At 39.4% G+C, this 27735-nt stretch overlaps 1 protein-coding gene across 11 annotated transcripts; it reads right to left on the bottom strand.

The window, feature by feature from the left end:
• Positions 1 to 535: 535 nt before the first annotated feature.
• On the bottom strand, positions 536 to 26329 carry LOC124999687 (mamu class I histocompatibility antigen, alpha chain F-like). 11 transcript variants are annotated; one of them, XM_047574668.1, is made up of 10 exons: positions 26189 to 26329; positions 20580 to 20864; positions 4659 to 4694; positions 4264 to 4545; positions 3815 to 3976; positions 3345 to 3368; positions 3009 to 3041; positions 2821 to 2907; positions 2491 to 2589; positions 536 to 2414 (listed from the first exon to the last, which is right to left on the bottom strand). In XM_047574668.1, exons 1-10 carry the CDS (start codon positions 26241 to 26243, stop codon positions 1801 to 1803), a joined length of 1677 nt encoding a protein of 558 aa, XP_047430624.1. In that variant the 5' UTR covers positions 26244 to 26329; the 3' UTR covers positions 536 to 1800. The 11 variants fall into 11 exon arrangements, with proteins under 11 accessions (XP_047430624.1, XP_047430622.1, XP_047430621.1 ...); XM_047574666.1 differs by having other exon boundaries at positions 4632 to 4694; XM_047574665.1 differs by lacking the exon at positions 4659 to 4694 and adding an exon at positions 20197 to 20259.
• Between the last annotated feature and the right edge of the window lie 1406 nt (positions 26330 to 27735).

Here is a 27735-nt window from a genome sequence, read left to right on the forward strand (position 1 = left end):
GCTCGGTACCAAGATGGTGGTGGAGATGGAGCATCAGTGTAGCTAGCCAGCCAACAACACAAAGACGATCTGTGGATTTGACTAAAAAGTCTAACAATACGTTTCTGAGACAATACTAGTAAATACCACTTATATTGCAAGAAACACACTTATTCTCCAAGACTATAATAAATCAGAAGCCTGAGCTACGTTATTGATTTCTGGTCATTTCAAAATATCCAAGTCTTTCTGTTCAAGCAGTAACAAAGTTTATATATAGTGAAATCAGAGATTTCTTTGTTTCAACAATGTTTGTAAAAAAAAAAAAAAAAAAAAAATCCTTTTGGATAATGTTTATGTATGTGCAGTATATTCTAGTTCATCTCATGTTGAACATCCACTCATATCACTCATATATTCAAACATTAGAAAAAATGTATTATTCCTTAAAACAGAACCCTCAAGTATTTCATATATTTGGAATTACTGGTTTACAATTCATGTTCTCATATAATATCTCATGTAACTGCAACCATTAAGCAGAATTCAGTCAGGGTCCTGATAGTGGTTTACTATTGATCCAGATTTAATTTATAATATTAACATAATACTTCAAAATGACATGGGAAGTCAAACACAGAAAATACAACGCACAATCACTGTGGAATCCATTCTCAGTCTGTACAAAACAACAACAACAAAAAAAAAACACAACACATAGCAGTGCAAGGATGCACATTTGGCGGCCCCTCTACAGTGTTACCCAACATCTTGGGCTTCAAAGGGTCAAACAGCAGGACACAATTTCCCCTCGGGGATCAATATAGTATATCAAAATCAAAATTAAAAAAAAAAAAAAATTCATACAATGTGATGGAAACAAACCGACTGTCAAAAAATCATGGTAAACAAAACAAAAAAAACTACAGCTGGGTTACATGACATCAGCATTTCCCAAAGTACATTTCTTTTGCTGTTCCATCACATGTCCTGAAACAACAAACTAACAAAACAAGTAAGAAGGTCACAAACAATGAAAACATGTAATGAGCGTCCGACCAAGTTTGGTCTTTTCTTCTCTTTGGAAGTCAAAGCGTCGCCCAGATACGAGCAAACTTCCCGTTTGCCCAACGATTGGCTAAAACGAAAAGTTGGCATGACCTATCAATGGGGCACCCCCCAGTACCTGTCATTTCAAATATAATAATAGTAATAATAATAATAATAATGGATTGGATTTATATAGCGCTTTTCAACACAAAGTGGTTCCCAAAGCACTTTTTTTTTTTTTTTTACAGAACCCATTATTCATTCATACACATTCTCACTGGTGGTGCTAAACTACTTTGGTAGCCACAGCTGCCCTGGAGACTGACAGAAGCGTGGCTGCCAATGTGCGCCGAGGCAAAAACACAGCGACCACCGACCACATTCATTGGACGACCTGAGCCACTGTCGATAAACCCATCAAGAGATATAGATAACCATGTTTTCTATTTACAGTGCCCCCTAGGGGCCAAACGACACCAAATTCAATGTGTTCACTTGGTAAATGGTCTTGCTCTTATATAGCGCTTTTCTACCTACTCAAAGGTTCTCAAAGTGCTTTTACAGTCAGAGACACATCCACCCATTCGCTCACACATTCACCCACACATTCACAGACCAGTGCCAGTTGCACTGGGAGCAAATTCAGTTCAGTGTCTTGCTCAAGGACACTTCGGCATATGGCACACTCAGGGGATCCAACCGCTAACACTCATGTTCATGGACATGTATTTTTTTTTGTTTGTTTGTTTTTTTGCTTTCAAGCATTTGAAGCTAGCTAGCGATCTCCGCTAGTATTTCGGTTTCGATCGGTGACACTGGGGACCCCATGGCACAGCCGTGTTTTTGCCTGTAGAAACCTCCATTGAACTGAAAGTAGGTGGTGGTCAGGCACAGGTCGAGTAACACACAGACTTGTTCTGGGGTGAGGTTGGTTCTTGAGGCCAAGGTGTCATCCTTTTGTAGTCTTTTCCTTACTACATCCGTGGCTTCTCTCGTGGGGATGCAGGTGAACAGTGAGGTGACATCATAGGACACAATGGCTGCGACGTCCTTGACTTTGTTCACAAAGTCCCTGGAGTTTACAATGTGGTGTGGGGTGTTGCCTACTAACGGAGAGAGGATGGATGCCAAATGCTTGGCAGTGTTATATGTGACAGAATTAATGCTGCTGACAATGGGTCTGAGTGGGGCTCCCTCCTTGTGTATTTTGGGGAGTCCATAAATACACGGTGTAGCTTCCCCTGGGTACAGACGGTAATAAAGGAGTCTGTCGATGGCCTTCTCCTTCTCCAGCTGTTGTAGGTAGTTTATTATTCTGGTTTTGTAGATGTTGGTAGGGTCACGTCTCAGTGTCTCATTTGGACGCATCCACATCTTCATCGTTTCTGTCCTCAAACAGGACAACGACAATATTTTATGTGTTTGTAGCAACACATTTTAGTTGAGAGAACAACTACTCACTGGTAGAAGGATTTGATGGTTCTGATGGAGTCCTTTGATCCTGGACATTTGTGTTCTGTAGTTCCTCAGTCTCAACATTGTTGGATGTGTCGTCATTATCTGCAGGAATGAACAGCACAGTTATTTATACTGTATATATATTTATACAGCTATGATAAAACATGGAGGTCATCGTCTTTTTCATGTGTCTTCTCTGGGTCTGCTCCATCTAGATGATGATGCAGCAACAGCTCATGTTGGTTTTAATTTTATTTTCCAGGTTTAGGGTTATCACAGAGTAAACTTATAAACATTATAAACATATTTCTATGAGTGGACAAAGACACTTACCAGAGTCACCAGAACCAGCAGAAGCAGAATTTTGAAAGTCAGTGTCACCAGTCAGAGATTGTTGAGATTCTCCAGTCTTGTCTGATTCTGTGAATAAAAATGAATTTACAGCTCCTTTCTTCTCATGTTGATTAGCTAACTCATGGTAACAGATGACTGCATCAGTAACAGAGACATTAAAGACTGACCTGGTGGAGAAGCTTCAACATCCTGTGGTACACCTGTCAATAAAGACAAAGCTGAATGTTATTTCTAACATTTTTACAGAAAACTATGTTATTAGCTGAAATGATCAGGTCAACATTCAGTATTTTACACATTCATCTCATCATCTCATAACTGGACCAATGTTTAAGCTGCTACCAATCTAGTAAATGTGTCTGGATCAGGAGGAGAGACCAGACAACACATTGTTAGTTTGGATCTTTCGAGGGGATTTGATGGTGGTGAGAAAAATCCAGAATAGCACATGTTTTAAATCAGTTCCACACAGACGCACAACATTCAGAAAAGAAAGGAGTTACCTGAGTATCTGCCTCTTTTGTCTCCTGTAAATAAACAGAGACTGATTGAAATAATCATCATCTTTCTCTAAATCTACTGTTAATCTTTAAATGCTCAGCTTCAACACTGATTCAGTCTGAGATCAGTCTAACATGATGTAACAGGTTTGATACAGTTTGGATGCTAACATGCTAACGTGCTGCCTCTTGGTCCTACAGTTTACAGGAGTTTTAAGGACAAATGAAGGAAGATAAAATACAGGCAGTTGAATCATCTACAACTACAACTGATGTAGAAACTGAGGAGTGATCTGTCAACTTGAAGTTCAGTGAATAGAAATTAGAAACTAGTACGACTGATAAAGTCCACAGTCCAATAATATCAGACTCAGTCCATTGTTCTTCTGGGTGAAAAGATACTCATAACCTTGGTGTAAATACACAACAATACAGACAACTCTGGATTACAGGACCGACAATCATTCACCTACCAAGGTCGCCTCTTAAGTAAAGAACCACCAGATCCAGAACCACAACCACAAATGGCGCCAGAACCACAACCAGAACCACTATCACTGCAGCAATGATGATGGCAGATTTGTGCCCACTGTCTCCATCTTTGTCTTCAACGCCATCAGGAGGAAGATGATGATCTAAAACACAGAAAACACTGACATGAGTTTGTGTTACTTTAAATGTGGATGTAAAGTCTCAACAAAGATTCAAGTGAAATCAGTGAAGGAGCGAAACATGAATTTAAAAACTAAACCAGAGTGTCAGAGTATTCTCAGATGAGACTACGTGAAGACAACTTCTGCCTGTTCTCTTGTTACAATTGTCTGACTCAGTTCAATTAAAACTAATAAAGCAGAGATCTGCTGGACAAACATCAGACAGAACAATAATTCTAATCAAAATGACAAAAACAAAGGTTTCTTACCCCAAACCTTTTCCTCATGTGAATCAGATGCAGCATGAATGACCTCACAGCTGTAGTTAGACCTGTCAGACTTTGAAATGATGATGTGGTCTCTTCTCTGGAAGGTGTTGTCTTCATGTGGACAAACTCCTGAACTGTCCACTCTGTCCTCTCTGGTTAGAATATTCCCGTTCCTCTTGATGTTCAGAATGATGTTTCTTGGGTAGAAACCTTCAGCCAGACACGTCAGTGTGATGTTCGCCTGCACTTCGTTGTCCACCGACACCAACACACGAGGACGAGCTGGAAACAGAAAACATGAGGTGATGTTTGGAGGGAGGCTACGTAGCAAACACATGTACTGAAAATAAATAATGAAACATATTCACATGTTTTAATTATGTCGACAAACGTAGATGAAATGATCCGTCCTTTTAGACCAGAGTCAGGATCTAAACACAGAAACATTCACATTATTCTCATGTTCAGTCTTTCAACACAATCCTGAGCTGTTACTGAAAGTGGAGCAGGAAGAAGAATCAAACATGAACCAGAATGGCAAAGAAGACGACTGGTGTTGTTATAGAGGGAGACAGACTGATGAGGTACAAGTAGAAATGATTCACACCAGCTAGCAGCTCTAATACGCTGTAAGCTGACTGTACAAAAGTTAAAATGAATTGTCTACATCAGGACAAACTACATGTAGAGAGCTACGTCCTCAAAGAAAGAAAACTACAACTAATGATAGAAAACAACAGAAACTTTCTTACCCCAAACTTTTTCAACATGAAAACGGGATTCAGCATGAATGACTTCACAGCTGTAATTAGACATTTCAGTCTCTGAAACGATGACGTAGTCTCTTCTCCAGTAGGTTTTGTCCTTTTGTTGATGAACTCCTGAAGTCTTCACTCCGTCCTCTTTAGTCAGAAGATCACAGCGATTCTTCTTGATATTCAGGATGATTCCTGATGTGTTGAAGCTTTTGGCTCTGCACACCAAAATCATCTCTGCATCTTCATTGACACTTTCTGAATACATCTCCACATCAGGTTGATCTAGAAACAGAAAACATAAGATGAAGTTTGGAGGCTACGTAGCAACATGATACAAAATAAGCTAAATCAGCCTTCTGGTGGAGTCAGATATACTATTTCCTCATGAAGAGATTTATCTTGATGTAAACAACATGAACACATGATTAAACACAGGTGATCTGGGTTTAAATTCAGTCAGTAAGTAATATAACAATATAACGTATTATGTGACCAAAACTGAACAAAGTTATCACAATCGAGGACCTTAAATGGACCATGAACTCTACTGCTACTGTCAGGAAGGCTCAACCATAGACTGTATATAAACATGGACTAAACACGTCTCATTGGTCCAAACTGATGCTATTTTCCCACATATACGGGCGACGGCATCTTCAGAGTTTGAAGCCAGAGTTTGAAGCCAGAGTTTGAAGCCAGAGAGGAAGTGCAGGGAAATGCTCCCACACCTGAGACCAGACTTCTATGATAGAAGCCCTTAAATTCAGAGAGGTACTTAATATCCACGTAGATCATGTCAACATGCTGCTGTTTCTTAGCAAAAACATGTGAATGGGAAACGATAGAGAAAGTGGAACGAGACCTTTGTTGTCAAAGTTCAAGTTGTGTCAAGTTATAACCTGAAAACTCATCTGTCTGGTCCAAGAATTCTATCCAAGTCAGAGCAAATTATCTTATTTCATTTTTGTTTGAGAGTGATTTTTTTTTTAATGTGATTTGCTCAGATTGTCTTTACTTGCTCTGATTAAAGCTGATAATTGGCTGCTTGTGTAATTCTTATACAAAGGTATAAAACACATCATTCATAACTACATTCACAAATGTTATTGGTATCAGGATATAAGATATAGATAAATACTGAGTAAATAAAAATTAACATACTTTTCAGTAGCAGACATTTGTGTTTAAAATATATATTTTTTTATTGATCTGAAGTAATAATCTAATTTTTTGAGAAACTGAGTTTTGATTTTTTCGGTAAGCCAAAATTACATAACCATATATATTGATTAAAACCAGAAAATGACTTTCAACCTTCAAAGCTGCCATTAGAAAGTGACCTTCCTTATCTGCTCTGTGTGTAATTACATCACCTGGAAATCTATGAAAACAAAAGGCAACACCAGCAGAACCTGTTGCTTCCATGGCTGAATAATATTCAACCCCCCCAGATATTAGTCCACAAGTTCACATCAGCATCAGAGAATGAGTTTCCTGCAGTAACACACAATGTGCATTCCACCCTTTGCAAAAAAGTAAAAAATATTTTTATTTTAACCAGAACTTTAAGGCCTCTCACATTTAAGGAAGCAAGTGAAATAGTGCAATTAAACATTCTCATCAAAGTAAATAAACTTTAACAAATTAACAATAAAACTTAAAGTGCTTAGAAGTATAAAACTTCACTGACTCCAATTAACAAGCAGCTGTTCCCCATGTTACCATCTTTCCAGCAGCGCCTGCAGAAAGTTTTCATGGGTCCAGGTGGGGCTGGTACCCACACCACAACTTAAAAGCCATAATTTCAGGAATTTTATCATATTTATACAATTACTATTATTATTTTATTATACTGTAGTACATAGGCTACTAAAAACAATGAGGAAACGCCTTCTGATATATTTTTATTGTGTTACATTTGTTATGACCCAGGGTCATTGTGTAGTATTTGTTTTTGGATGTATGACTTGTCTGTGCTGTTTTTTTTCCCTTTTCCATGTGTTGTTCCTCCCTGCCTGAGGGTGGTGCCACCTCTGTTGGTCTCCAGGTGCTGGCTGGCAATTGGTGAATGGGCGGGAGGAAACCCTATAAAATGGCCGTCGTTTTGGAGTTCTTCCTCTCCTCTTGACCCTCCTCCCAACTGAACCAGGCATTTGTGTGTGATTTGGCAATTTGTATTTGTTAGCAGACCAGGTAGTGGTAAGGGTGAGTAGCTCTTTTTGTTGGGACCTTTTTCTCCTGTTTATTTTTATAGGGAGTCAGGTTAGAAACCTGTATTTTGATTTCCTTTATTTTTGATTAGGTAAGTCAGCTTGGGGGCACAGTGTTTTTTTGTTTGTTGTTTTGGGCCATGCTCACCCTGAAGCCTATGACTACCATTGTTGATTAAATAAATAATTATTTGTTGGTCTGCAGCTCTGTTGTATGGTCTTCCTTGGGAGTGGGAGAGAGAGGGGGGCGTCCTTACCATGTTACATTCGGTTCCCCTAGGTCGGACGTAACACATTTAATATTAATAATGATCTGATGAGCACAGACTAATAATAGTCCAGTTAACATTTTGAGTCTCACAACAATCCTGTTTCATTGTGCTTTGTGTGATTCATTGTTTTTTAACATAAGCTAATTATCCTTGATTTTAAAAGGCATCAGTACCAATACCAGTATTTGTGACTGGCCGGTGGGGTGATGCCATTGCATCTTTCACTCATTTTGTATATTTGTGTATCGAAACCTGCCTATCATTACAATATCATCTGGCTGCGACACAAAGATGGGCTTTTCTGTCGTTGGGGGGGATTTCCCGTTCTACTTCCTCTTCGCCTACCCACGCTTGTCAACATCCGGGCAAACACCTGGGTTAACATAGCAACATCTGCTATTTTTTCTCGAATGTTTCAAAATTGCATCTACTCCGGTTATACGTCAGGTAGCATAAAGCCACCATTCATAAGCTTAGCAAGTTTAAGAACGTTAATTTAAACTTAATAAGCTTGCGTTTGACTTACGTACTTAAGCACAGTCAGATCAGTTAGAATCGAGTTCACTGATTCGGGTAATGTTGGGTTTGCGCAGCCAGCTTGTTCATTTTCAACAAGAGCAGTTGAGTCTAAATGACTCGACGATATTTCTGAAGAGTTATGTGGTGTCTGCTCGGATGTTTGTCGCTTTTCTCCTATTAACCATTAACGTTAAGCTTTAAGCATCACTACATCTTGTATCTTTCATGTTCTCTCTTTTTCATCTCTCCTCATTTTCATTCTTGAGGAGTTTGTGTTGTTTCTCCAATTCTTTTACTTTTTCCTTTTCATTCCTTAACTTCGGCAATAAACTGCACCGCTTTAGTCAATGCAACAAGCATGCAGGTAGTTTGTTTAGCTTGTTCCTTTAGCTCGTCGAAGTTTTTTTTTCCAAACCTCGAATGACTTCTAATATAATGAGGTTAGAGATCTCTGTCTCATCGTGTTCACCTTTACTTTCTTGTCGACTGGAGGCTGGAGTGTCGCCTCCCTTTCGAGTTACTGTTCTCACCGCAAACACCTACACAGGCTAAATCCGCAAAATAAAACTTAACTTAATAAAACTCTAACTTTTATATAAAAGAAAAAACTAACAGGGACTTACCTCCGTTCACCGTCTGAACTACCAACAGAATAACGACAAAGACGTAGATGGACATTTGGACATGCAGACCGACTATGTTTAAATCCATCTGCTAGAGACGTGCGTATGAATGTTTTGCGCCGTGACTTTTGTTTCTGGTAAAACCACAGCGCGAATGAGCAGCTTCCCTTCGTCTTCCTCTTTTACGCACAGTGTGTGAATCAGACTCTCTGACAGTCTTAAACAAACATGGAGGAATAACTGGTTGGTAAAAGAAAAAAGTGACTCAGTAAAATGGAGATGGTTCGGATTCAAAGTATCTGTTATATGTAATAGACCATTTATAGTTGTCAAAATGTTGATGCTTTTCTCATATAAATATATTTATTTACTTTAAGGGCTATTCTTATTTAAGATATACTTTTCATTTAAATGTGCACTTTATGTTTATGCTGATTTCAAAAAAGTTACTCCTGTACTCCAGTATTCATGTTTACATGTTATTGTTCTTTGAACAGCTGAGCATTATTTTATCCGGCCAGTTTAAATAAAAGTACTTGTGACTAAACATTTGCTCTCACTTTGCGATAAAAATATCGGGATATATATCGTATATCGATATTCAGCCTAAATATATCGGGATATGACTTTTGGTCCATATCGCCCAGTTCTACAAGCAAACATACAAATATACAGCCATGGCCAGAAGTTTAGAGAATGACACAATTACTAGTTTTCACAGACTCTGCTGCTTCAGTGTTTTTAGATATTTTTGTCATAAGTCACAATCGTATACTTAAGTATAATCACAATCGTTTCATACAACAAAAAGTTACAATAAGTTTATGTAAAGAGTCATTATTTGCAATGTTGACCCTTCTTTTTCAGCAAGGGAGATAACTTTGGGTTACAATAGGTAATCCCTGGTTATTGGATAACAGAGTGAGGTGTTTCACTATGTGAATCGCCTTGGGCGTGACCAACTACAGAAGCTCCAATGGCACAACGTCTGTCTTTGACGGACAGGTTGACCTATGATACGGGCCCCGCCCCCTTGTACTATCACTGTCAACCGACCCCTCCTTACTCATTCTAGCCCGGTTTCTTTCCGTGCCTGTGCAGGGAGGGAAGTGAAACACCTCACTCTGTTATCAAGGAACCAGGGATTACGGAATGTAACCCAAGTTCTTTTTCTAACTTCGCTCGGTGTTTCACTATGGGAGATATAGCCCACTCCCGTATTGCATCAGCTCCCCACAAATGAGAACTGAACCAACTTGCAATGAAACTATTAGACAGGGCTGGAAGCTCCTGCCTCCGAGACTGAATGAGACAGCGATGCCTGAGCAACATCCAGCCTGTAAAAGCGCCTGAAAGTGAGCGGTGTGGCCCAACTCGCCGCTGTACAAATGTCCTGAACTGACACTCCTCTGAATAAGGCCCACGATGAAGCCATGCCCCTTGTGGAATGGGCTCTCACTCCCAGAGGAGGATGAAGACCCTTACACCTATAAGCCACAGATATGGCTTCCACAATCCAGTGCGACAATCTTTGTTGTGACAACGAAGCCAAGAGCTCCACGGTGGGACATCTGTATGATGATTGCAACACCTTGGGCACATATGCTGGATTAGGTTGAAGGCACACCTTAGTGAGCTCAGGGGCTAGTTGCAAACATGAAGGATGGATAGACAGAAATCTCATCCCTACTGCCCTCAAGAGGCTCAAATGGGTGGTGAGAAAGAGCATCCAACACCAATGATAAATCCCACATTGGGACCAGGGGCCTGGAAACTGGGAGCTTACGGCGAGCACCTCTAATGAAACGACAAACAAGAGGGTGCTGGCCAACCGGCTTGTCACCAAAGCCCACATGGCAAGCTGGAATTGCTGTTAAGTAGACCTTAATTGTGGAAAAGGCTTTCCCTTTTTTCCACCAACTCCTGCAGGAAACACAATACATCCACCAATGAACATTGAAAAGGAACATTGTGTCTATTATTGCACCACTCTTCAAAAATCCGCCACTTACTACTGTAAAGAGAACGGGTAGAAGAGGCTCTGGCGTTCTGAATGGTCTCGATGACCTCTGGGGGAAGACCTGCAGCATTCAAATTCCACCTTTCACTGGCCAGGCCCATAGAGCCATGTGTTCTGGGTGTGGGTGGTAGATTTCCCCTCGTGCTTGGGATAGGAGATCCCTGCGAATGGGTAGAGGCCAGGGGTCGTCCACCAGAAGTTGAATTATCTCTGCCACCCAGTGTTTGGATGGCCAACGAGGAGCTATCAAAATCAGCGACATACCCTGCTCTCTCACTCTGGTTAGAGTTGGGGAGATCAAGCTGAGGGGTGGGAAAGCATAAAGCTGGACGTTTGGCCACGGATGGGCCAGAGCATCTATCCCCAGTGGGGCACTCGGATCTGACAGGAAGAAGAACGTAGGACACTGACTGTTTTCATGCGAGGCGAAGAGATTTACGGCAGCCCGGCCAAATTTTTGCCATATCTGCTCCACCACTTGTGGATGAAGTCTCCATTCCCCGTACTAGGGGGGTTTCCTCTGGACAGTAAGGGATGTGACCCAACGCTGAAAATCTCTCATCATGAGAAGCCCTAGTTTATTCTGAGTCCTAAATACTCCGTGCATTGAGCCGGCTCCAGACGACTCTTTGTCCAATTTATATTGAATCCAAGATCCCTCAGATGACTCAACACTGTACTGGAATCTATGATCGCTTGCTCTCGTGAACGGGAGCATATTAGATAGTCGTCTATATATGAGAATATTCTAATGCCGCTGTTTCTCAATGGAAGCGCTGCCTCCACACACTTGCTGAATACCCTCAGAGCTAGTGATAGACCGAATGGAGTTTTCTGAAACTCGTAGTTTATGTCTTGATGCGCAAACCATTTCTGCAGCGAGAGCCCCCTGGCTGCAGAAATGCAATGTTTACCCCACGGCCTTGGATTCTCAGCCTTGGCCTGTTGGTTGGGGTGTTGTCCCACTGTGCGTCTCTGTGACCTGACACCACCTGGTTTTCCTTTTACTGCTGCAGCTCTCGCTGCGAAGCCAGGTCTGGACGTCTGGGGTGGGTGAGGAGTGGGTTGACTAGGTAAGCAGAGGTCAAAGGCTTCTCCCTCCTGCTTCCTACGGGTGCTTGTCTCTCTCATCTTCTCCAAAGCCGGGACAAAGAGACCCTTGGTGGGGTCATAGGGCACATCCATGACCTCGGCCTTCTGAGAGTCACCTAAGCCTGACAGGTTCAGCCATAACGCTCTCTCACCTGAGACTGCAAGCCCCATCAACTTGGACTGAAGACCAGCAAGAGGAAATTAGTTTTCAACAACGATTTAAAAAGCTCCAAACTCTGGGCAGCTTTGATATAAAAGGGTCGGCTCCCAGGTAGCCTCCCAGCTATTAGTAGCCCTTCCTAGCTTCCTAACCTCCCAGCTAATAGTAGCCCTTCCTAGTTTCCTAACCTCCCAGCTAATAGTAGCCCTTCCTAGCTTCCTAACCTCCCAGCTAATAGTAGCCCTTCCTAGTTTCCTAACCTCCCAGCTAATAGTAGCCCTTCCTACCTTCCTAACCTCCCAGCTAATAGTAGCCCTTTACTAGCTTCCTAGCCTCCCAGTTAATATTAGCTTTCTAGCTTTATTATATTAGCTTTAGCTTTCTAGCCTCCCTGCTTGCATTCAACATATTTTTAATTTAATTCTAATGTTTTAAAGATTGTTTTCAACCTGAAACACAGTGAGAAGAAGAAGAAGAATAAAAACAAAACACAAGAAGACCTTTAACTTGTATAAACATCTTTTTTTATTGGATATTTGCACATGATCTGGATTTTCCACCCACTTCTCCACTTCCTCAGAAGAGTCACTGACTTGGGCTTTGGGTCCAGCTCAGACCAGAGTTGTGTTTCAACCCAGAGCATTTGTTTTCTACAGCGATGTTACAAGAATAGACAACGAGGAGAGTCGCATTTGTACAAACAACGGTAGAAACACTAGACTGTGACGCTGGTAAAAGCATCGGTACCAGCACATTCATTCAGAATCTTTTTCTCCAACTCATGAATGATATTTTTTCCCAAATAGATTTTATTTCTTATATATTTATAGAAAAAAACACACAGGTTGATTAACTCTGCTGACGGTTCTTTAGCATCGGGACCAAAATCCTTTAAATGGTTTTCAAATTAATCCAGTTCATTTTGGATTATAAATAGCAGAAAAACTAATAGCTGTGACTGAAAGATGGTTTTGTTTGAGCTTTAAAAGCATAAATTCAGAGAGGCACTAGATCATGTCAACATGCTGTTGTTTCTTAGCAAAAACATGTAAATGGTAAATGATAGAGAAAGTGGAACGAGACCTTTGTTGAGACAATACCAAATGACTACGAGAGCTGGCCCCCGGTATTATACTGTACAGCGCATTAACCGCTCATACTACAAATCCCATAATGCCCTGCTGTTGTTTTGGCGTGTCAATCAGGACAGGACCCCGAAACACTACACTACAACTGTCACTGTGCTACCGCTTCCCAAAAATGACGAAAGGAAAGGCAGAAAACAGGAGCTTTCTGGACAAGTGGGAGGCAGAATATCTATTTACGTATGTAAAAGACAGGCCCGTTTGTCTTGTTTGTGGGGTCAACGTGGCCGTTACGAAGGAGTACAACATTAGACGACACTATGAAACGAAACACCATGACAAATACAAGGACCTGGACATGACTCAAAGGAGCCAGAAAGTAGAGGAGATGAAAAGAAGTTTGGTTTCACAACAGAATATGTTCAAAAAAGCCACATCACAAAGTGAGGCTGCTGTCAAGGCGAGTTATATTGTGGCAGCAGAGATCGCAGAATCAGCCCGGCCCTTTAACGAGGGAGAGTTCGTGAAAAAGTGCATGATGAAAGTTTGTGACCTCGTATGCCCAGAGAAAAAGCAAGCATTTTCCAACGTGAGCCTGAGCAGGAACACAATAGCTGATCGCACTTGTGATCTTGCCACCAATCTGTATGACCAGCTGATGGAAAAGGGAAAAGATTTCGTTGCGTTCTCCCTCGCTGTTGATGAGAGCAGCGACGCATCCGACACTGATCAACTGTCAGTCTTCATCCGTGGAGTGGACTCACATCTGTGTTTTACGGAGGAGCTATTGGGATTTAAATCAATGCATCGCACAACCACAGGAAAGGAAATCTTTGAGGAGGTTTCCAAATGTGTAACTGAAATAAAGGTGCCGTGGAACAAACTCGTTGGATTAACGACAGATGGTGCAGACGTGCCGTACCACACAGAGGTGAGATGGCTAAGCAGAGGAAAAGCGCTGAACAGATATTTCGAGCTGCGTGAGGAAATATGTCAGTTCCTGGAAACCGAAGGGAAGGATACAGCAGAGCTCCGGGAGCAGAAGTTTCTGTGCGACATCTCAAGCCATCTCGATGCGCTGAACCTGCAGCTTCAGGGGCGCATCATCACAGACTTGTACGCTGCAGTGCCTTTAAAACTAAACTGTGCCTGTGGGAGAATCAGATGCTGCAAAGAAACCTTGACCATTTCCCCTGCTGCCAAACCATAAACACGCAGATCTCTACCGCCGTGTTCCCAAGCGCACAGTTTGCTGAAAAACTCAGCGTACTCAGCGCTGAGTTTAGCCGGCGATTTGCCGACTTCCATGTCCAGAAATGGAGGTTTGAACTGCTTAGTAATCCCTTCGCAGTTGATGTGGAAAATGCACCAACCAACATCCAAATGGAGCTGATTGAACTCCAGTGCAAATAATTAAAAGTCCTAATATCAAGTAACCACGTACGATGCTGTGTCCCAGTACAGATAAATAATTGTAAAATACAACTGTAATCAATCAATGAGTTTCTAAATGATAAAAGACTTCCACACTGACTCATAATCAAATGTTGTGGTGATATTTAAATGGAATACCAGTTTGTCAATATCAACACATATTCTTTTTCCTCAATCCCCGCGTGTTTTAAATCCCTCGTTCGATTTGAATTTAGTTTGTTTTTTGTACCATTTTTTTTTTATCATCTTCTTTATTAGTTTGACACATAAAGCCACTGGAATACAAAACCTATTGACATAAGAAACTGGTCCCCACCTGAAGGACTGGCTTCTGAAGAACTAAATACATGATCATCATCAGCTTACAGCTTTACAGCATGTTGTTATTGTTTATGTTGTCATCTTTTGTTCTGGTTGCTGTATTTATTTTAGCTTTGAGCCTAATGTCTAGTTTGTCGTTGAATATAGGTGTAATGTTTTTTTTAATAAATATATAAATAAATAATAAAAATAAAATGAAATGAGACATAACGCCAAGTTCAGTTTAGCTAGCTAGTGCCAAACACACTCTACATCAGTTAGCATATAGCAGCTAAGGCTACTTAGAAAAACACCTCATTTCGCTTAACGAGCACGAAATAAATGAGTTACATTAATTTATTAATACAAAACCACCGCGTTTGTGCCGCTTAATCACCCAAATGCTGCTGAGATGATAAAATGAATTAATAAAAATGAATCAGAGAAACTTACCGCACTTTTTCTGTCGTCGGAAACATTTAAAATTCTGTCCGTTACAAACGGGAAGGAGGTGGGCGTGGCCTTTCTACGGAAGAGTATTAGGGTCACGAGAAAAAAAAAGTCGAAATGTCGAGAACATCGTATTTCGACTGTGTTATTTTTGTTCTCCAAGCTTGCAGACTATTTTTATTCGAGTAGAAAAGTTCAGCTCAAAAACTACACCGGGGAATTTTCTGTGTGTTTCTGGACTAAATTAAAAGTAAAATATGAACGGAAGGGTTTAGGCAACGGCAACAGTTGTGACTTTCATGGCTCGGTACCAAGATGGTGGTGGAGATGGAGCATCAGTGTAGCTAGCCAGCCAACAACACAAAGACGATCTGTGGATTTGACTAAAAAGTCTAACAATACGTTTCTGAGACAATACTAGTAAATACCACTTATATTGCAAGAAACACACTTATTCTCCAAGACTATAATAAATCAGAAATCTCAGCTATCAACTCTCTTAAGGAATTTATTGATTTCTGGTCATTTCAGAATATTCAAGTCTTTGTGTTCAAGTACAAACAAACAAAGTGTATAAATAAAAAAAAATCCTTTTGTATAATGTTTATGTATGTGCAGTATATTCTAGTTCATCTCATTTTGAACATCCACTCATATATTCAAACATCAGACAAAATGTCTTATTGCTTAAAAAAGACCCTTAGGTAGTTCATATATGTGGAATTACTGGTTTACAATTCATGTTCTCACATAATATCTCATGTAACTGTAACCAATAAGCAGAATTCAGTCAGTGTCCTGATAGCGGTTTACTCCTGATCCAGAGTTAATTTATAATATTAAACTTATACTTCAAAATGACATGGGAAGTCAAACACAGAAAATACAACGCACGATCACTGTACCAAGAAACAGTTTGCTTTTATAAAACAAAATAAAACTTATCAAAAAAATTAAGATTCAGTTTTTCATTGACAATGAACCCCAATGTTCTACTTAAGATTTAATTTACCATCTGATTATAATTCAGTCTTGACTTCTCTCTCCAAGAAGTTTCAACAACATTCACACTTTGAGCCTCCAGGCTCCCACTGACAACAGCCTCGTTATAGCTTTATTCATAGGATAAGTAGCCTAGGCACACAGTTCCCCCCATTCAATGACAGGTAAGTATCAGCCATTATGGAAATTAGTGACCCCAGTTTCTGGTCAAGCAGGTTTCGGGTCGACGTTACCCACAGAGGTTTTTCCTATTTAACCATCCATTGTCAATCTGTACAAAACAACAAGAACAAAAAACACAACACATAGCAGTGCAAGGACGCACATGTGGCGGCCCCTATAAAGGGTTACTGAATTCATACAATGCGTCCGATATGACGCCAAAAAACTGACTGTCATAAAACCGTCATAAAAAAAAAAACAAGCAAAAAAACTACAGTGGGCCTACATTTCATGAGTATTTCCCAAAGTACATTTCTTTTGCTGTTCCATCACATGTCCTGAGAGACAAAACAAGTAAACAACAAACAAACAAAACAAGTAAGAAGTATTTCACAATTAAATTGTAAAACCATACGCAATATTAAGAGTACCTAAAAAATAAAGTGCAGCTTCATTCAGAACAGTTTGGTCAAAATACATCAAGTACAGCCAACATCTTCAGTTCCACAGACCATTGTCCCTTTATGCATCCACTGGTTTGTTGAGGCACCAGTTGCAGTGAATTCATTTAATAAATATTAATAATGTGAATATGAACATTTGGCAGCGTCTGAATGAGTGGAGCGATACGAGGCTTCAACCCTGACGTCCATTAATACTGATATTGTTTGTTGCTGCTCTCGTATTAATGCTGATTTTAGCTGCTTTTATGATTCTGACTGTGAAGTCCTTAGTTTTTAACTAGACTTTAAATGGTTTATATACAGTAGAAAGTCCTTACGGTAAAAGCACATTTTAAGATCAAAGTGGTCAATAAGCCACTGTGAACTTTTTCTGCTCAGCTTCTTCTTCTTTCAGTGCATCTAAAATACTTCTCTAGATTTAAATTCACTAAAATTTTGATTTTACCTTAATATTACATCTTAAAAACAGTTGACACTGTCGCCTTTTTGGTTTCATTCTTTTCAGCACAACCTCACCTGTGTCATTTTACAATTATACTGTCATTTTGACAAACTGCACTAACACAGTGGACCTAAAACCAAAAAAATACGAGTAGGAAAAAGTTAGGCTTTTCACTGTGAAAACCACAAACTTATTTGACGAACCATTTTTATAACTTAGAATGTAAATCTGGAGTGTAAATATCAAAAGCTTACGTACAAAATTAGCAAACAACAAATGTATTTATAACTATTTCCATTTAAATGAAGGTCATGCATCACGCATTTTTTCCTTTCCCTTATCAACCATTGACACATCATTTACTGATTGGTCAATCAATTTACTGATTTAGGGAGGGTGACTGGGTTGGTTGGAGTTGTGTTTTGTTTTTTGTTTTTTTGCTTTCGAGCATTTGAAGCTGGCTAGCGATCTCTGCTACTGTTTTCCATTTCACCGCTTCGGTGCGGTAAATTATTTTTAATGAGTCTAGTTTTACTTGGCCTATCAACTTAAAAACTAGTATATAGTCCGAAGTTATCACTTTCTACAAAAGTTGAAACGAAGATTCAGTGACGCTGCGTCTCGCTGCTACGTCGCGTTAAATTGGTCATGTGATTTGGACGCTTCCACATCTTCATCAAACAGAATTTTTAGTCTCATCATTCTGAGGATTTTTATATTGTTCAGACCTGTGCATAGAAAAGGCTTCAAATGTTTAGCGGCTGATTCATCTCCTACTACGAGTTTCCTACTCGCTGGTTGATGGATTTGATGGTTCTGATGGAGTCCTTGATCCTGGACATTTGTGTTCCGTAGTTTCTTAGTCAACATTCCTCTTCCATTTCCTCAGCATTGTTGGATGTGTCGTCATTATCTGCAGGAATGAACAGCACAGTTATTTATATATTTATTTATACAGCTATGATAAAACATGGAGGTCATCGTCTTTTTCATGTGTCTTCTCTGGTAAACGTTCATTTTTCTTTGGTCCAATGTCTGCTCCATCTAGATGATGATGCAGCAACAGCTCATGTTGGTTTTAATTTTATTTTCCAGGTTAAGGTTTATCACAGAGTAAACTTGCTCATATTTCTATGAGTGGACAAAGACACTTACCAGAGTCACCAGAACCAGCAGAAGCAGAACTTTCAAAGTTAGTGTCACCAGTCAGAGAAGTGAGATTCTCCAGTCGTGTTTGAGTCTGTGAATAAAAATGAATTTACAGCTCCTTTCTTCTCATGTTGATTAGCTAACTCATGGTAACAGATGACGGCATCAGTAACAGAGACATTAAAGACTGACCTGGTGAAGAAGCCTGAGCATCATGTGGTTCATCTGTCAATAAAGACAAAGCTGAATGTTATTTCTAACATTTTTACAGTAAACTATGTTATTAGCTTAAATGATCAGGTCAACATTCAGTATTTTACAAATTCATCTCATCATCTCATAACTGGACCAATGTTTAAGCTGCTACCAATCTAGTAAATGTGTCTGGATCAGGAGGAGAGACCAGACAACACATTGTTAGTTTGGATCTTTCGAGGGGATTTGATGGTGGTGAGAAAAATCCAGAACAGCACATGTTTTAAATCAGTTCCACACAGACACACAACATTCAGAAAAGAAAGGAGTTACCTGAGTATCTGCCTCTTCTGTCTCCTGTAAATAAACAGAGAGTGATTGAAATAATCATCATCTTTCTCTAAATCTACTGTTAATCTTTAAATGCTCAGCTTCAACACTGATTCAGTCTGAGATCAGTCTCACATGATGTAACAGGTTTGATACAGTTTGGATGCTAACATGCTAACGTGCTGTCTCTTGGTCCTACAGTTTACAGGAGTTTTAAGGACAAATAAAGGACGATTAAATACAGGCAGTGGAAGCATCTACAACTACAACTGATGTAGAAACTGAGGAGTGATCTGTCAACTTGAAGTTCAGTGAATAGAAATTAGAAACTAGTACGACTGATAAAGTCCACAGTCCAACAATATCAGACTCAATCCTTTGTTCTTCTGGGTGAAAAGATACTCGTAACCTTGGTGTAAATACACAACAATACAGACAACTCTGGATTACAGGACCAACAATCAGTGACCTACCAAGGACGCCTTTTTTGTAAAGAACCACCAGAACCACAACCACAACCAGAGCCGCCATCACTGCAGCAATGATGATGGCAGGTATGAGCCAACTGTCTCCATCTTTGTCATCTGTGTCAGGAGGAAGATGATGATCTAAAAGACAGAAAACACTGACATGAGTTTGTGTTACTTTAAATGTGGATGTAAAGTCTCAGCAAAGATTCAAGTGAAATCAGTGAAGGAGCGAAACATGAACTTAAAAACTAAACCAGAGTGTCAGAGTATTCTCAGATGAGACTACATGAAGACAACTTCTGCCTGTTTTCTTGTTACAATTGTCTGACTCAGTTCAATTAAAACTAATAAAGCAGAGATCTGCTGGACAAACATCAGACAGAACAATAATTCTAATCAAAATGACAAAAACAAAGGTTTCTTACCCCAAACCTTTTCCTCATGTGAATCAGATGCAGCATGAATGACCTCACAGCTGTAGTTAGACCTGTCAGACTTTGAAATGATGATGTGGTCTCTTCTCTGGAAAGTGTTGTCTTCACGTGGACAAACGTCCAACGAGGTCTCCACTCCGTCCTCTCTGGTTAGAATACTCCCGTTCCTCTTGATGTTCAGAATGATGTTTCTTGGGTAGAAACCTTCAGCCAGACACGTCAGTGTGATCTTCGCCTGCACTTCGTTGTCCACCGACACAAACACACGAGGACGAGCTGGAAACAGAAAACATGAGGTGATGTTTGGAGGGAGGCTACGTAGCAAACACATGTACTGAAAATAAATAAGAAAACATATTCACATGTTTTAATTATGTCGACAAACTTAGATGAAATGATCCGTCCTCGTCCACCAGAGTCAGGATCTAAACACAGAAACATTCACATTATTCTCATGTTCAGTCTTTCAACACAATCCTGAGCTGTTACTGAAAGTGGAGCAGGAAGAAGAAACAAACATGAACCAGAATGGCAAAGAAGACGACTGGTGTTGTTATAGAGGAGACAGACTGATGAGGTACAAGTAGAAATGATTCACACCAGCTAGCAGCTCTAATACGCTGTAAGCTGACTGTATAAAAGTTAAAATGAATCGTCTACATCAGGACAAACTACATGTAGAGAGCTACGTCCTCAAAGAAAGAAAACTACAACTAATGATAGAAAACAACAGAAACTTTCTTACCCCAAACTTTTTCCACATGAAAACGGGATTCAGCATGAATGACTTCACAGCTGTAATTAGACATTTCAGACTTAGAAATGATGACGTCGTCTTCTCTCCAGTAGGTGTTGTCTTGTTGACGAACTCCTGAAGTCTCCACTCCGTCCTCTTTAGTCAGAAGATCACAGCGATTCTTCTTGATATGCAGCTCAATTCCTGATGTGTTGAAGCCTCTGGCTCTGCACACCAAAATCATCTCTGTATCTTGATTGAAACTTTCTGAAAACATCTCCACATCAGGTTGATCTAGGAACAGAAAACATAAGATGAAGTTTGGAGGCTACGTAGCAACATGATACAAAATAAGCTAAATCAGCCTTCTGGTGGAGTCAGATATACTATTTCCTCATGAAGAGATTTATCTTGATGTAAACAACATGAACACATGATTAAACACACGTGATCTGGGTTTAAATTCAGTCAGTAAGTAATATAACAATATAACGTATTATGTGACCAAAACTGAACAAAGTTATCACAATCGAGGACCTTAAATGGACCATGAACTCTACTGCTACTGTCAGGAAGGCTCAACCATAGACTGTATATAAATATGGACTAAACACGTCTCATTGGTCGTATACATGATGCTATTTTCTCATGTATACGGGCGACAGCATCTTGCAAGTTTGGAGCCAGATTCTGATCAATATGATCGGAGGGCGGAGTCATAATATTGATGCCCCGCCCACACTCTGTTTAATTAATGCTACTCTCTGCTCTGCCTCCACCAGCTACAATGATTAGACACTGAACTTATTTTTAATTTTTTTAACTGTCACCAACTGATGGTCACCATTATGTCACATTCTGTTTCTATAGTGTAAAATGACAAACTAACTGGAGCATATGACATATAATGTAGCCACTCACCAGGGGGAGCTCTACTTGCTTTGGCTTTCATCTTTATTTACAATTTATGGAAGTTACTTTTCCAGAACACTGAGGGAGACCCATCTGCCTGGAAAACTGCTGCAGTCTTTCTACGATACACTATACTACTGTTTTTCAACCATTGTGCTGCAGCACACTAGTACCGTGGGAAATAGTCCAATGTCAGCATTGAAAATGGATTAATTATTATCTGCAAATAATATGCCATTGTCGAGTGTCTGTGCTGTAGAAGTGACTCGTAATCATGTAATACTCTTCCTTATCACTAGATGGCAGCAGGTAGCGAACTGCATTGTACGTTGAGACAAGAGAATTAGTGATGCATGAAAGCGACAGGTAGCGGTGACAGAATTGTGGCTAGCAAGACTGAGATGACAGTGATGAGAAGTTATTGAAAAGGAAAAATGCTAACTCTGAACTGGGCCCTGGACACAACTCAGACCCAGATGAAGCCACAGCGAGAGTTACCATTCATTTGGATTTACTTTCACCGATGATGCTCCGTTGTGCTAGATAAAGCTAGATATCAACACCTTATATTTTTCAGTGTGGAACAGTGACATTATTTCCAAATATTATACAGTCCCCTCCAAAAGTATTGGAACAGAAAGGCTTGTTCCTGGTTTTTGTTGTTCACTGACGACATTTGGGTTTAAGATGAAAAGATGAGAAGAAGAGTTCAGAAGCTTTTATTTCCTGGTATTTACATCTTGATGTGTGAAACTACTGGTGAACTGATCAACAGACATGGAACAGGTCGGCCAAGGAAAACAACAGTAGTTGATGACAGAAATATAGTGAGAGATGTGAAGAAAAACCCTAAAACATCAGTAAGTGACATCACCAACAACCTCCACAGGAATCACAATCCACTGTTAGAAGAGACTCAGAGCATGAACATAGAGGCCAAACCAACATATACAAACCACTCATCAGTAATAAGAATCAGAGGCCAGATTGAAATTTGCAAAGAAGTACTGAGATGAGCCACAAAGGTTCTAGAACACAATCTTCTGGACTGATGAGACCAAGAATAATCTCTACCAATGTGATGGAAAGGCCAAAGTGTAGAGAAAGAAAGGAACTGTTTATGATCCGAAGCATACGAGCTCATCTGTGAAGCCTGGTGGAGGTCATGTCATGACTTGGACGTGTATGGAAAAGGTTCATTAATATTTATTGATGATGTAACTGATGATGGTAACAGCAGAATGAATTCTGAAATGTACAGAAACATTTTGTCTGTCATTGTACAGAGAAATGCATCCAAACTAATGGGGAGGAATTTTATCCTGCAGCAGGACAATGACTCAAAGCAAACTGCCAACGAAACAAAGGACTTCATCAGGGAACAAAGTGGAAGGTTTTAGACTGAACAAGTCAGTCACCTGACTTTAACCCAACTGAGCAGCATTTCACCTCCTGAAGAGGAAACTGGAGGGAGAACCCTCTGAAACAAAAAAGAACTGAAAGAAGCTGCGGTAAAAGCCTAGAATAGTATTACACATGAAGAATGCAACAGTTTGCAATTTGTATCTGAAAGAAGAAATATACGTGTGTTTTTATAATTCATCTTCACATCAAAATATCGATATCAAGTCCGATTTCTCAAGAAATGTTGATACTTTTATGACACATGGTCAGTAAAAAGTGAGAGAGAGGGAGTGCAGGGAAATGCCCCAACAGCCCTTAAATTCAGAGGCACTTAATATCTACGTAGATCATGTTAACCTGCCGTTACTTAACAAAAACATGTGAATGGGAAATGATAGAGAAAGTAGAACGAGACCTTTGTTGTCAAAGTTCAAGTTGTGTAACGTTATAACCTGAAAACTCGTCTGTCTGGTCCAAGAATTCTATCCAAGTCAGAGCAAATTATCTTTTAAATGTGATTTGCAGAGATTGTCTTTAACTGCTCTGATTATCTGATAAATCTGGCAGCTTGTTTAATTCTTATACAAAGGTATAAAATACATTTCATACATACATTCACAAATGGTATCAGGATATAAGATATAGGCAGGTAGGTACAGCGGGTAAAAGGAGTATTGAACACATCACAGTTTTTCATGGTAAACATATTTCTAAAGGTGCTATTGACATAAAATTTTCACCATGAGTTGGATAAAGACATGTGGGATAGATGAGTAAGTGTTGAGCTTTACAGCTTCACCAGCGTTGAACGTGGGGAATAACGTGGCGGAGGCAGTGATTTATTTTCTTTAGCCCTTTTTGGTATATTTATTGAGACTAAAAACTACTCCAAAATTTCTGAACTTCACATGCGCAGTAAAATAAACTGGGCGTGGCCTAAACAAAAATGCGATGACACAAAATAACGGTGCGACTCACTGTGGTAGAAACAAAATACTGCACCTCAGTAAACAGCAACACAATTAATCTCACATCACACTAAATAAAAGAATGTGCTTTAACACTAAGCCTGGATCCCCTGGATAAGGTAGGTTATATTTCAAATGTAATACTGTGTAAAAATACACCGTGTAAATATCCGCAATGACACAAAATAAAATAAAACACGAAATAAAAACAAAAGGATTCTGATTCGGATTCTTTGAAGGTTATTTTAAAATTGTCAACGATTTTAACCATATATATATATTTTAAGTGCGTCACCATTTACTTTCGTTTTTAGTCATTCTAATCAAAGTTTAATAAAACAGGGACTTACCCACGTTCACCGTCAGAACCGCCAACAGAACAACGACAAATCCGAAGACAGACACTTAGACACACAGACCGACTCTACTCTCATTCTAGTTGTGTTTTTGAACCATGTTTAAATCCATCTGCTAGAGATGTGCGTATGAATCATTTCTATGGTATGAATGGTTTGCGCTGTGACTCTTGTTCCGTTTAAAGTGCGGATCAGCGTTGTTGACCAGCGGGAACAGCTTCCCTTCCTCTTTCTCTTTAACACAGAGGCTGGATCAGACTCTCTGAAAGTCTGTAACAAACACGGAGGAATAATTGGTTGGTAAAATAAAAAGTGGCTCAGTAATATGGAGATGGTTCGGATTCAAAGTATCAGATGAGCAACAAAATGACGTTATATGTAATAGGTCATTTATAGTTGTCAAAATGTTGATGCTTTTCTCATATAAATGTATTTATTTACTTTAAGGGCTATTCTTATTTAAGATATATTTTTTATTTAAATGTGCACTTTATGGAGCCTTGATTTCAAAAAGTTACTCCTGGACTCCAGTATTTATGTTTACATGTTATTGTAATAAAATCCAAGATATCCTGCTCAACTTGGGGCCCTGAATGCTGTATTACAGAAAACTGCAGTTAAACATTCTCCTCAAAATAAATAAACTTTAACAAATTAACAATAAAACTGCAGAAAGTTTTCACTTAAAATCTTGGGGCGGCAAACCACAACTAGAAAGCCATAATTTCAGGAATTTTATCATATTTATATGATTACTATTATTATTTTATTATACTGTAATACATAGGCTACTAAAAACTATGAGGAAACGCCTTCTGATATATTTTTGTGTTACACTTAATATTAATAATGATCTGATGAGCACAGACTAATAATAGTACAGTTAACATTTTGAGTCCAACAACAATCCTGTTTCATTGTGCTTTGTGTGATTCATTGTTTTTTAAAATAAGCTAATTATCCTTGACCTTAAAAAGACAAATGTACAGCTTTAGTTAACGTAGCACATTTGTTGTAATCAAAACTGAAAAACAGGCACTTTCAGATACAAACAAACACTTGACTGTGGTTATAGAGTTTGTTTCAGAAACAGTCAGCGACAGGTAGTTGGAGGTCACAGAAGCAGTACGTGATGAGGACCGAGTTTAGGGAGTGAAAGGGCTTTAACTGGCGATAGAAGAACATCATCAGTACCAACATCGATACATGTGACTGGAAACAGCAGATTTATCGGAGTGGCCATGGCCACATATCATTTTGTATATTTGTGTATTGAAATGTGCCTATCATTCACCAGTTTTCCGACCCTCTATGCATCCGTGTGAATCACGGTACTAGACTCGTTTCCTTTTACGTGGAGCCTGCTCGGTCTGTGGTCATAGCTTCTTCCTCTTTGTCTCTCTGTCAGCAACATCTCTGCAAAGAGGACGTCGCCCCCTTTCTTCTGATCTATTTCTAACCGAACTGACGGCAACTGTAAGAAAAAGTGAGTTCTGACTTCCATTAGGGCAACTGAGAGGAAAAATTGCCCCCCTCCCTCACATTGATCGTCTTAGCGTCTCAGCGAGAAGTTTGACGAGACGACTGCAGACGGCCACAACACCAAGACCACCATCACTTTTGAGATTAATATTAAGCTTTAAGCACCAGCGCATCTTGTATCTTTCATGTTCTCTCTTCCAGTTCCTCATGTTAATTCTTGAGTTTGTGTTGTTCATCCAGCAACTTAACTTTTTCCTTTTCATTCCTTAACTTCAGCAATAAACTGCACCGCTATAATACTCAAATAAATATAATACTCTGTAAAACATACAGTATAAAGATCCGCAATGATAATATTATGTATATAATCCGCAAAATAAAACCCATTTATTTGAAAGTTATTATAAAAGTCAACAATTGTAACTGTGTCATCATCATCGACTCTAACTTTAAAAAACAAACAAACAAACAAACAAACAAACAAACAGGGACTTACCTCCGTTCACCGTCTGAACTACCAACAGAATAACGACAAAGACGTAGATGGACATTTCGACATGCAGACCGACTCTACTCCCATTCTAGTTGTGTTTTTAAACCATGTTAACCACGTTTAAAAACATCTGCTAGAGACGTGCTTATAATTGTTTTGCGCCGTGACTTTTGTGTCGGGGTAAACCACAGAGCGCAACTGAACAGATCCTCCATTCTTTCTCTTTAACACACAGAGGCTGCAGCAAACACTCTGACAGTCTTTAACAAACACGGAGGAATAATTGGTTGGTAAAAGAGAAAGTGGCTCAGTAAGTATCTGTTATATGTAATAGACCATTTATAGTTGTCAAAATGTTGATGCTTTTCTCATATAAATATATTTATTTACTTTAAGGGCTATTCTTATTTAAGATATACTTTTCATTTAAATGTGCACTTTATGTTTATGTTGATTTCAAAAAAGTTACTCCTGGACTCCAGTATTTATGTTTACATGTTATTGTAATAAAATCCAAGATATCCTGCTCAACTTGGGGCCCTGAATGCTGTATTACAGAAAACTGCAGTTAATCATTCTCCTCAAAATAAATAAACTTTAACAAATTAACAATAAAACTGCAGAAAGTTTTCACTTTAAATCTTAGGGTGGCAAACCACAACTAGAAAGCCATAATTTCAGGGATTTTATTGTATTAGTAAACAGTCAGCGACAGGTAATTGGAGGTCACAGAAGCAGTACGTGATGAGGACCGAGTTTAGGGAGTGAAAGGGCTTTAACTGGCGATAGAAGAACATCATCAGTACCAACATCGATACATGTGACTGGAAACAGCAAATTTATCGGAGTGGCCATGGCCACTTCTTTTCTCCCGACCCTGTGCACGACGTTCTCGGCTTCTTCTAACTGGCTCATTTCTAAGTTAAAGGCGATTATTCTGAAGAGTTATGTGGTGTCTGCTCGGATGTTTTCGTCACTTTTCTCCTATTAACCATTAACGTTAAGCTTTAAGCACCAGCGCATCTTGTATCTTTCATGTTCTCTCTTTTTCATCTCTCCTCATTTTCATTCTTGAGGAGTTTGTGTTGTTTCTCCAATTCCTTAACTTTTTTCCTTTTCATTCCTTAACTTCTTCGGCAATAAACTGCACCGCTTTAGTCAATGCAACAATCATGGAGGTAGTTTGTTTATTTATTTTTTTTTTTCCAGACCTCGAATGACTTCTAATATGATTAAGTTGGAGATCTCCGTCTCATCGTGTTCACCGTTACTTTTCTTGCTGGCTGGAAGCTTTTTCGGAGTCGCCTGAGCAGATCTAAGTTATTGCCCGGTGCTTGTGTCGTTGTGACACTTCCACCAGATAATATCAGTTTAGTCGGCTTCAATACGTTATTTGGGTTCATTATGAGTTTTCTGAGTGTCCTTCTGAATCTATTTTGGGACAAGTTCGTTGCAGCCTCAGCTTCGAGTTACTGTTCGACACCGCAAACACCAACACAGGCTGTTAAAGTTATATTTCAAATAAATATAATACTCTATAAAACATACAG

The sequence above is a fragment of the Mugil cephalus genome, chromosome 22, assembly GCF_022458985.1.
Source record: "Mugil cephalus isolate CIBA_MC_2020 chromosome 22, CIBA_Mcephalus_1.1, whole genome shotgun sequence".
Classification (NCBI taxonomy): Eukaryota; Metazoa; Chordata; class Actinopteri; order Mugiliformes; family Mugilidae; genus Mugil; species Mugil cephalus.

What these genes read in the sequence shown, in the direction of transcription:
- LOC124999687 (XM_047574661.1), bottom strand. Translation starts at nt 8,733, where the DNA reads ATGGATTTAAACATAGTCGGTCTGCATGTCCAAATGTCCATCTACGTC. An exon ending in TGTCGACATAATTAAAACAT is followed by an intron (nt 4,546 to 4,631) that starts GTGAATATGTTT and finishes TTCTGTTTCCAG; the next exon opens with CTCGTCCTCGTGTGTTGGTG. An exon ending in ACCATCAAATCCTTCTACCA is followed by an intron (nt 2,415 to 2,490) that starts GTGAGTAGTTGT and finishes GTTTGAGGACAG; the next exon opens with AAACGATGAAGATGTGGATG.